We start from the raw sequence: 12,220 nt of genomic DNA, 5'->3' as shown, positions 1-12,220 counted from the left end.
AATAAAGAAATTATCTGGTAGGAGATCAGAGGACCCATTTACTAGTTACCTTGAGGGGGGAATTGTAAGATCCTCAGAGACAAAGCTGCCTGATGTGGGCGGAGTCCTGGTTTAGGGGAACCAATCTGCTCATGTCTAGTAATAATCTTTGTATCTCTATTTTAGTAGATGGACGGGAGATGAGGAAAACCTCAGAGGATTGTCTCACTTTGTCTCCAGACTGTAAAGTAGAAGATGAGGACATCACACAGTATAGTCCAGGAGAAAACCCGACTACCTCAAATGTCCATCCGGCACCACACAGTGTAGATGGACCATCGTATTCCTCTTATCCTGAGGAACCTCAGACTGTGAGGGACGGTGCCGGACCATCGTATTCCTCTTATCCTGAGGAACCTCACACTGTGAGGGACGGTGCCGGACCATCGTATTCCTCTTATCCTGAGGAACCTCAGACTGTGCGGGACGGTGCCGGACCATCGTATTCCTCTTATCCTGAGGAACCTCAGACTGTGAGGGATAATCCAACAAATAAAAGGTTTCCCTGTCCTGAGTGTGGGAAATGTTTTTCACGGAAGTCCAGTCTTACCACACATATGAGATTGCACACGGGGGAGAAGCCGTATTCCTGTCCTGAGTGCGGGAAATGTTTTTCAGCGATGTTCAGTCTTTCCTATCATCAGAGATTGCACACGGAGGAGAAGCGTTATTCCTGTCCTGAGTGCGGGAAATGTTTTTCAGCGATGTCCAGTCTTACCAGACATCTCAGATTGCACACGGGGGAGAAGCCGTATTCCTGTCCTGAGTGCGGGAAATGTTTTTCAGTGAAGTCCAGTCTTTCCAAGCATCAGAGATTGCACACGGGGGAAAAACCATATTCCTGTCCTGAGTGCGGGAAATGTTTTTCAGTGAAGTCCAGTCTTTCCAAGCATCAGAGATCTCACACGGGGGAGAAGCCGTATTCCTGTCCTGAGTGCAGGAAATGTTTTTCACAGAAGTCCCATCTTTCCCATCATCAGAAATTGCACACGGGGGAGAAGCCGTATTCCTGTCCTGAGTGCGGGAAATGTTTTTCACAGAAGTCCCGTCTTTCTAATCATCAGAGAGTGCACACGGGGGAGAAGCCGTATTCCTGTCCTGAGTGCGGGGAATGTTTTTCGGTGAAGTCCAGTCTTTCCACACATCAGAGATTGCACACGGGGGAGAAGCCGTATTCTTGTCCTGAGTGCGGGAAATGTTTTTCAGCTATGTTCAGTCTCTCCTATCATCAGAAATCTCACATGGGGGAGAAGCCATATTCCTGTCCTGAGTGTGGGAAATGTTTTTCACAGAAGTCCCATCTTTCCAGACATCAGAGATCACACACGGGGGAGAAGCCACTTTCCTGTCCTGAGTGAGGGAATTGTTCCTCACTGAAGTCCTGTCTTCCTGTACATCAGGGGTCCCACACAACCCTCGAGGTGTATTAGTGAGTGTGGGAAATGTCTTGTATATGAATGTTGATGGACATGTGGGGAAGAAGCACACCCTGATATACACCTCAGATATACTCCATGGCTGATCTTCATCATGGAGGAAACACTTGATAAGGAGATCAGAGATCACCAAAGACATGGATGAAGTGTTGTACCGTGTTGGCCATTGATAGCGGGAGAAAAATAAAAATGGAGTCATTACCTCTCATTGGCTGAGTACATTTTGTGGTGGAAGATTTCACAAACATTTACAGGTCTGTTTCTAAACACTTTGTAGAATGAATGTGTAAAGGAAATGTGTAAGTTCTGTATAGAATTGTTTTGTATTTTGCACTGCCCTGGAAATCATATTTTATCACAAATAAAATTTACATTCAGCCAGGAGCAGCGATTTTCTTTTTAAATGCTTAAAGTGAAACATTAAAAATGTCCAATTCCTTTAACTACTTGCTTACTGGGCACCTAAACCCCCCTCCTGCCCAGACCAATTGTCAGCTTTCAGTGCTCTCACACTTTGAATGACAATTACTCAGTCATGCAACACTGTACCCAAATGATTTTTTTGTCCTTTTTTTCATACAAATAGAGCTTTCATTTGGTGGTATTTGATCACCTCTGGGTTTTTTAATTTTTGCGCTATAAATGAAAAAAGACCGAAAATTTTGAAAAAAATGCTTTTTTCTTCGTTTCTGTGATAAAATTTTGCAAATTAGCAATTTTTATTCATAAATGCTGGCCACAATTTATACTGCTACATATCTTTGGTAAAAATAACCCAAATTAGTGGATATTATTTGGTCTGTGTAAAATTTATAGCGTCTACAAGCTATGGTGCAAATCATAAAAAAATGATCACATCTGATCAGACCTGATGTACTGAGGCCTATCTCATTTCTTGAGACCCTAACAAGCCAGGAAAGTACAAATGCCCCCCAAATGACCCCTTTTTGGAAAGTAGACATTCCAGGGTATTTAGTAAAAGGTATGGTGAGTTATTTGAAGTTGTTATTTTTTCCCACAATTCTTTGCAAATTAAGGTTTCTTTTTTATTTTTAAATTTTTTTCAGAAAATTGTCATTGTAATAGCTTATTTCTCTCACATGGAATGTGCATACCACAAATGACACCCCAAAATACATTCGGCTACTCCTCCTGAGTATTACAATACCACATGTGTGGGACTTTTTCGCTAACTGGCCACATACAGAGGCCCAACATGCAGGGAGCATCATCAGGTGTTCAAGGAGCATAAATTACCCATCTAACTTGTTGACTACCTATTACACTTTTGAAGGCCCTAGAGCACCAGGACAATGGAAATGACCCCATTTTGGAAATCTAACACTCCAACGTATAATCTATGAGGCATAATGAGTCTTTTGAACGGTTCATTTTTTTCCAGAAGTTTTTGGAAAATGTGGAAAAAAATGAAAATGCATTTTTTTTTTTTTACACAAAGTTGTCCGTTTATAAGATATTTCCAACACATAGCATTTACATAGCAAAAATGACACCCCAAAATACATTCTGCTATTCCTCCTGAGTATACTGATACCACATGTGTGAGACTTTTACACAGCCTGACCACATACAGAGGCCCGCCAGGGAAGTAGCACCTTCAGGCGATCTACGAGCATAAATTACACATCTCATTTCTCACCCACCTATTACACTTTTGAAGGCCCTGGAGCACCAGGAGAACGGAAACGCCCACAAAATGACCCCCATTTGGGACAGCTAACACCCCAACGTATAATCTATGAGGCATAATGAGTCTTTTGAACGGTTCATTTTTTTCCAGAAGTTTTTGGAAAATGTGGGAAAAAATTAAAACGCATTTTTTTTTTACACAAAGTTGTCCGTTTATAAGATATTTCCAACACATGGCATTTAAATAGCAAAAAATGACACCCCAAAATACATTCTGCCACTCCTTCTGAGTATGGCAATACCACATGTGTGAGACCTTTACACAGCCTGGCCACATACAGAGATCCAACATGCAAGGAACGCCATCAGGTGTTCCAGGGACACATAGCATGCACATACCAAGAATTACACCCCAAAATACATTATGCTGAGCAAAGAGAAACAAAAGATTACCTGTGGTTTTAGTAGTACAGTTGTCCACAGGAGGATAGCACTGATCCAGGCAGCAGGCAGGGACTTGGTCAGCAACAGCGAACACAATTTTTCAGGCAGCAGGCAGAAATACTGTCCATAGTCAGTACAGGCAGCAGGCATGGATACTGTCCATAGGTCAGTGCAGTGCAGGGTCAGTGCAGGCAGAGATTGTCAGCAGTGCCAAAATATTGGTCTTGGTAGTAGGCAGGAACAAGGTCCATGTGCTGTGGTCAGTGCGACAAACAGAGGCATGACGGCAGTAAGTCCTACAGGCAGCAGGCAGAAGTAGGGCCTCGTTCAGGACAGAATGGGGACAGGGGTAGAGGCTTCTCCCACCCAAATCTCTTTGAAGCCTCCGAGTCTCCAGACCCTAATCTAGGAATGAGAAAACAAAGAAAATTGTTTTCTTCATCCAGAAAATCTATTCTGGAGCCCCTCACATATGTGAGACCCCTGTGTTGAATCCCACTAGTCCAGTTGCAGGGTACAAGATCAGTCCAAGAGGCAGGCAAGAGGCTTGGTCAAACAGTCCAAGGTCAGTTCCAGATCAGGAAAAGGTATGTACAGAATCGTTAGGCAGAAGCATGGTCGAATAACAGTCCAGGGTCAGTTCCATATCAGGCAGAGGTATGCACAGAATCGTTAGGCAGAAGCATGGTCGAATAACAGTCCAGGGTCAGTTCCATATCAGGCAAAGGTATGTACAGAATCGTCAGGCAGAAGCGTGGTCGAATAACAGTCCAGGGTCAGTTCCAGATCAGGCAGCGGTATGTACAAAATCGGCAGGCAGAAGCATGGTCAAATAACAAGCCAGGGTCAGTTACAGAGCAGGCAGTGGCATAAGGTGTGTGAAGGCAGGAACTGAGGATTACGTTTACCATACTTCACTAATAATTTAGTGAAGTATGGTAACGGCGGAAACATTCACCTATACAGAGGCCTGGTTGGGAAGGACATTGTGCACAATAATAAGATGTGTCTCTTCTGACTCCTGCTCTGGTACACACCTTACATCTTTTTTGACGTCTTTGGCCTGTTGGTTTGGGAGGGAGTTTATCTGGAAAGTGGCGTTCGGAGAGTCGACTAACAACATCTGATCGGATGTTTTCTGGTGGGCCGTTTGGGAATATAAGGGCAGTGTAAATTTCCTCCTGGTAGCCAAGGAAGGGTTGGGGGCTTTGGGTGGAGTTGCAGTAAATGATATAGGAGTTGTATATGGCCAATTGAAAAAAATAAATCAATACTTTGGGTGGAGTTGCGGTAAATGATATAGGAGTTGTATATGGCCAATTGAAAAAAATAAATCAATACTTTTTTGTACCAATGGTATGTCCTTCTTGTGGCAAGGTATGGTTCCAACATTTGATTGTTGAAGTCGACTCCCCCCATAAACGAATTGTATTGATGGATGCATGTGGGTTTCTGGATGGGGCCATTCCTTCTGGGGATTTCCACATAGGTGTTATTGTGGATGGAAGACAACATATACACATCCCTTCTGTCCCTCCAATTCACTGCCAGAATCTCTTTGTTACGCAGACTTGCCGTTTCTCCTTTTCTCAACTTCTTATTAACAAGACTTTGAGGAAAGCCCTTCCGATTTTTTTTTACGGTGCCACATGCTGGTGTCTTCTTCCGATGAAGGTTGTGGAACAGGGGCAGAGAAGTGTAGAAGTTGTCTACATACAGGTGGTATCCTTTGTCGAGTAGGGGGTATATGAGGTCCCAAACAACTTTCCCGCTGGTTCCCAAGTAGTCCGGGCAATTAGGGGGCTGCAGCTGGGTGTCCTTCCCTTCGTACACTTTGAAGGAATATGTGTACCCTGTGGCTCGGTCACATAATTTGTACACCTTCACCCCATAGTGGGCCCTTTTGCTGGGGATAAATTGCTTAATTTTAAGCCTGCCGCTAACAAGGGACTCATCCACACATATGTTTTGGTCCGGGGTGAACAGCTGGGGGAATACTTCAGAAAAATAATTTAATATTGGCCGAATTTTGTAAAGCCTGTCATAATTTGGATCAGTTCGGGGAGGGCACTGGGTATTGTCGCTGAAATGTAGGAACCTCATTATCATCAGATACCTGCTTCTGGGCATTACCGCGGAGAAGATCGGCATGTGGTGGAGGGGGTGGGTTGACCAATAGGAACGGAATTCGTTTTTTTTGGTGAGCCCCATATTAAATGTGAGGCCCAAAAAAACCTTGAACTCCTCCACTGTCAGGTCTCTCCACTCATAGGGACGGGCATAATATGATGTGGGATTTTGCAAAATAAATTGCTGTGCATACAGGTTGCACTGGGCCACAATTGACGCCAACACGTCCTCCGTAAAAATTAAATTAAAAAAGTTAATTGGGGTGAAATTCTCTGTATCCACCTGGACTCCTGGCTGGGCAGTGAAAGGGGGAACGCTAGCTTCTCCTGAATTAGGAAGGAAGCCACAAGGGGTTCTGAAGTGCAAAGGGAAGGCTGGCATGGGACCTAACCCTTTGGGGCTGGGGTGACACCCCACTGGTACTTGGCCTTTCTTGCCGAGGTACTGCTGTGTTGGTGGATGCCGCTGCCTCCTCACTAGAACGCCTTCGTTTGGCGGGCCGAGTTTCTTCCTCCTCTGAGTCTGTAAGTGTTTCACTACTGAGGACTGGCTCATAATTTACGTCAGAATCCGAATTGGAAAGGGAATCCGAACAAGAGAGCTCCCCGTTGCTCTCGTCGGCCGTGGAAAGAATTTGGTATGCCTCCTCGGCGGAAAAGCTTTTTTTGGACATGGCTGCTGGTGGTTATGAGATTGCACAGCTGTGTGCTAAGCCTGCACTGATGAGGTGGCACTGATTGATGCCACAGATGTGCACTGATGAGGCGGCACAGATGGGCACTGATCGCACAGATGGGCACTGATGAGGCGGCACAGATGGGCACTGATCGCACAGATGGGCACTGATGAGGCGGCACAAATGGGCACTGAGGCAGCACAGATGGGCACTGATGAGGCGGCACAGATGGGCACTGATCGCACAGATGGGCACTGATGAGGCGGCACAAATGGGCACTGAGGCAGCACAGATGGGCACTGATGAGGCGGCACAGATGGGCACTGATCGCACAGATGGGCACTGATGAGGCGGCACAAATGGGCACTGAGGCAGCACAGATGGGCACTGAGGAAGCAGCACAGATGTGCACTGATTGCACAGATTTACACTAATGAGGCGGCACAGGTGGGCACAGATATGCACTGATGTGGCACTGATGAGGTGGCACAGATGGCACTGATGAGGCGGCACAGATGGGCACTGATAAGGCAGCACAGATGGGCACTGATAAGGCGGCACAGATGTACACTGAAGCGACACAGATGGGCACTGATTGGTACAGATAGGCACTGATGAGATGGCACAGATGGGCACTGATGGGTCGGCACAGATGCGCACTGATTGCAGATGGGCACTGATGGGCACTGATGGGCACAGACGGGCACTGATGATGCACTGATGGCACAAGTGGGCACTGATATGCACAGATGGGCACAGATAGCAGTATATTGATGTCACTGTTGGGCACTTTTTGGGCACACTACGCTATTAGACTTTATAAAACTACTCACAGAAGCTCTCTCTCCTCACACGCTGTCTCTGTGTAAGGAGAGAGAGCCGGCAATGAGAGATGATCTCAATTGTTTACATTTCAGATCATCTCTCATTGGAGACGGCGATCGCGTTGTGAACGGCCGCTTACGTGATTGGCCGTGTACAGCGATCTGTGATTGGCTGTGTCCAAGGGACACGGCCAACACAGATTTTCCCCGAGGCGCGCTCTCGCGCGCTGAGAATGAGGAAAGGGGACGACGTCAATAGACGTCATCCTGGTATTTCAGATCCACGCTGTTGCCGTCATTTGGCAATGGCCCGGATCTGAAGCGGTTAAATAACATGTCTGGGGGGTCCTAACCCTTCCTGTGAAGGGGGATATCTCTGTGATGTACAGAAAGTGCTGCAGCAACGCCGACCTTTATGAAGGAAAAAAGTTTAAAATTGCTGCAAATTACATTTCCATGCAACTTCTATCCAAAAAAAAAAAACAGCACGCAGGCTTCTCTAAGGATCTGCTACAGCGCCTTGAAAAAGTATTCATACCCCTTGAAATCTCCCACATTTTTTAATGTCACAACCAAAAACGTAAATGTATTTTATTGGGATTTTATGTTATAGACCAACACAAAGTGTCACATAATTGTGAAGTGGAAGGAAAATTATAAATGATACAAATAAATATGTGAAAAGTGTGGGGGGGTACATTTGTATGGCGCCCCCCGGAGTCAATACTTTGTAGAACCCCCTTTCTCTGCAATTACAGCTGCAAGTCTTTTTGGGGATGTCTCTACCAGCTTTGCACATCTAGAGAGGGACATTTCTGCCCATTCTTCTTTGCAAAATATTTGGCAGATTGAATGGAGAGCGTCTGTGAACAGCAATTTTCAAGTCTTGTCACAGATTCTTAATGTGATTTAGGTCTGCACTGTGACTGGGCCATTCTAACACATGAATATGCTTTGATCTAAACCATTCCATTGTAGCTCTGGCTGGATGTTTCGGGTTGTTTCCTGCTGGAAGGTGAACCTCCTCCCCAGTTTCAAGTTTTTTGCAGACTCTAACAGGTTTTTGTAATGACACCCCGAGTATATAAGGGGTTAAAGTCGTTTAGTACATTCCCTTCCTGAACACCAAGGCAGCTACCGAAAACTCCGATCAGCCGAACAAGAAACCCATATGAATAACTCTCCCCCCAAATACGAGACAAGATGTTCTGTCTTGAGGGTCAACCAGGAATCAACTCATTTTTTTCACACATGGACACAACAGATAAAATAACTCAGAGACTCTTTCCCCCCCACCCTTGGAAAAGAGGACGGGTTAAACTGTCCAATGACAATGGACACACAGGTCAGGTGTGTTTAAACTTCTCATCAGTACACAGTCTTATCAGCAGGGGGCTGCTGGAGGAATCCCCCCTCCCTCCATAGAGATACACATCCTGTGATCCAAGGCAGACAAACACAAACAGTGGAATACAGCCCCACCCCAAACTAGCACAGCAAACGGTACACAACAGCATGAGACAACATGTTTAAAGAGACTCACTGCACATTGCCAACATGGTGGTATAAGGACGTGTTCAGGTCAAAGTCATCTGATACCATTTATGAGGTGGGAGGTTAGGCCCAGAATGAAGGTATTCTTCAAAAACATTCAAAATAAATGTATAATAATATCAACTTTTAATACTAATACAATTTATACAGGAAAATAAGAAAGGCTGCCAATGTTGAATCCTTTATTCCATAAACATGTATTTGTATGGTTTTCGGAGATGTGAGTCAAGGTGGGGTTTTTATGGGTTTCTCGTACTCCAAACACAAACCTACACCACTGTTCAGTTCTCTGGCATACGGCTGGACGTGATATAAATAGATATCCCCACAACACTATTTATAATATGGCACATACGGGGTTCCCAGAGTTTTGTGTTTTGGGGGGACATGGACTTGAATCCAAAGTAACATTAGTTCAGGGTCCCCAGGCATACACCTCACAAAGAGTATTGTTTCCTTAAAATCCAGGGCCCATAGTCGAAAGGCAAGAGGCCTGCATTCAGTCCTCTCCAAAAGCCTCTGTCCCGGCTAGGTCTGTCAAATTTTTCTTCTAAGATTGCCCTCTATTTGGCTCCATCCATCTTCCCATCAACTCTGACCAGCTTCCCTGTCCCTCCTGAAGAAAAGCATCCCCACCACATGAAGCTGCCAGCACCATGTTTCACGGTGGGGATGGTGTGTTTAGGGTGATGTGCAGTGTTAGTTTTCTGCCACTGTCTTGGATATTCCACCATACTCTTGCACTATTTAGTGTCAGACAGGAGTGTGTAATGTACAGAATGCAGGGGGACAGGAGTGTGTAATGTACAGAATGCAGGGGACAGGAGTGTGTAATGTACAGAATGTAGAGGACAGGAGTGTGTAATCAACAGAATGCAGGGGACAGGAGTGTGTAATGTACAGAATGAAGGGGACAGGAGTGTGTAATGTACAGAATGAAGGGGACAGGAGTGTGTAATGTACAGAATGCAGGGGACAAGAGTGTGTAATCAACAGAATGCAGGGGACAGGAGTGTGAAATGTACAGAATGCAGGGGACAGGAGTGTGTAATGTACAGTATGCAGGGGACAGGAGTGAGTAATGTACAGAATGTAGGGTACAGGAGTGTGTAGTGTACAGAATGCAGGGGACAGGAGTGTGTAATGTACAGAATGCAGGGGACAGGAGTGTGTAATGCATAGAATGTAGAGAACAGGAGTGTGTAATGCACAGATGGCAGGGGATAGGAGTGTGTAATGCACAGAATGCAGGGGACAAGAGTGTGTAATGTACAGAATGCAGGGGACAGGTGTGTGTAATGTACAGAATGCAGGGGACAGGTGTGTGTAATGTACAGAATGCAGGGGACAGGAGTGTGTAATGTACAGAACGCAGGGGACAGGAGTGTGTAATGTACAGAATGCAGGGGACAGGAGTGTGTAATGTACAGAACGCAGGGGACAGGAGTGTGTAATGCACAGAATGCAGGGGACAGGAGTATGTAATGCACAGAATGAAGGGGACAGGAGTGTGTAATGTACCAAATTCAGGGGACAGGAGTGTGAAATGTACAGAACGCAGGGGACAAGAGTGTGTAATGCACAGAATGCAGGGGACAGGAGTGTGTAATGCACAGAATGAAGGGGACAGGAGTGTGTAATGTACCAAATTCAGGGGACAGGAGTGTGTAATGAACAGAACGCAGGGGACAAGAGTGTGTAATGCACAGAATGCAGGGGACAGGAGTGTGTAATGCACAGAATGAAGGGGACAGGAGTGTGTAATGTACCGAATGCAGGGGACAGGAGTGTGAAATGTACAGAACGCAGGGGACAGGAGTGTGTAATGCACAGAATGAAGGGGACAGGAGTGTGTAATGTACCGAATGCAGGGAACAGGAGTGTGAAATGTACAGAACGCAGGGGACAGGAGTGTGTAATGCACAGAATGCAGGGGACAGGAGTGTGTAATGCACAGAATGAAGGGGACAGGAGTGTGTAATGTACCGAATGCAGGGGACAGGAGTGTGAAATGTACAGAACGCAGGGGACAGGAGTGTGTAATGCACAGAACGCAGGGGACAGGAGTGTGTAATGTACAGAATGCAGGGGAAAGGAGTGTGTAATGTACAGAATGCAGGGGACAAGAGTGTGTAATGCACAGAATGCAGGGGACAGGAGTGTGTAATGCACAGAATGAAGGGGACAGGAGTGTGTAATGTACCGAATGCTGGGGACAGGAGTGTATAATGTACAGAATGCAGGGGACAGGAGTGTGAAATGTACAGAATGCAGGGGACAGTTTTATGGAAATGATTAAGAGCTCCAATCGAGCTCAAGGTTATCTGCTGCTGTCTCTAATTTGAAAAGTGTAGATATGCATGCATATAAAGTAAACACTCTGAGACACGCTCAGAATTGCTAACTCATTCCACTTCTGATTTATTCAAGGCGGTGTTAATGTTTTATACACACAAATACGTCATTGCTATGTTAGTCTAATAGGTACATCTCATTGGTTAAGATAGAAAAGAAGATGGATAATTTTCATAACGAGGTTTGGCTCTCTTTGTTCTTATCTCCAGTTCCGCGTTCTTCTGTGTGTGGGAGGTAGGGGGTACACGCCATTTTGAGAAAATATAGGAACAGAGCAAATCTGTATACTTATATAATGAGTAAGGAGAAAAATATGTATGCACATAAGAAAATAGACATTTTCAGATTACTATTATTATTATCTACATCACATTCCTTCACAATCCCCCCTAAAATGACTATTTTCTCTTTTCTGTCCCTAATACTAAAGGTCCTACTTTTTAGCCTGGCCCTTCTCCTCAGCAACTCTTTTAGGCTGTATATAGAATTGGGCAGCAACTGTTCACTTCCCTCCTCGATACAGCTGGAGAGGTGCAGTCAGGCGCTATCTATCCCTATAACCCTATAGGATTGTGAGATTATGGACAGGGAGTGACTGTAGAGGAGTGAAGGGTTTGTCATCTTCCATCATAAGGAGGTCCTCTTCTTCTTGGTGGAGAAATGTAGGTGTGCTATTGTCTACAGCCTTGCTCATTAACTTTTTACAAAAGATAGAATACAGCATACAATCAGGGCTAAAAGAACCAGGATTATTAATACCGTTACCCGTATCTGGGCGAGCACCTTCTGCCACCCACTCATCCAGCTAAAATATTGGTCCCATGGGTCTGTGATACCTGAGTTCTTCTTCAACTCTAGTGACAGATCTTCTAATTTCTTTATAGCTAAAGTAACCTTACCATTTGGGCCAGTATTATCAGGAATGTATGTACAACAGGTTCCCGGTTTTTCATATGATTTTACAAAACACCTCCTTTCCCCACTAGCACCATGTCTAAGGCCATCAGGTCCTGGAATGTCATGTAGGAAGTGGGGGCTAGCTGGTCAGCAATTCCCTGGAGGGCGTCTTTAGAGTAATTTACAAATCTCTGTTGGTTATAATATGTGTAGTG

The 12,220-nt window shown here is 45.1% G+C and overlaps 1 protein-coding gene across 1 annotated transcript in view; it reads left to right on the top strand.

The window, feature by feature from the left end:
* Nucleotides 1-12,220, top strand: part of LOC141106849 (uncharacterized) — a 58,714-nt gene that overhangs the window by 24,300 nt on the left and 22,194 nt on the right. The window contains exon 2 of the mRNA XM_073597778.1: nt 171-1,126. Coding sequence (XP_073453879.1) covers nt 171-1,126 — 956 coding nt within the window. The remainder of the gene's footprint in view (nt 1-170; nt 1,127-12,220) is intronic.

This window comes from Aquarana catesbeiana, linkage group LG08 (genome assembly GCF_042186555.1).
Source record: "Aquarana catesbeiana isolate 2022-GZ linkage group LG08, ASM4218655v1, whole genome shotgun sequence".
Lineage (NCBI taxonomy): Eukaryota > Metazoa > Chordata > Amphibia > Anura > Ranidae > Aquarana > Aquarana catesbeiana.
This window is presented reverse-complemented; position numbering and strand designations above follow the sequence as displayed.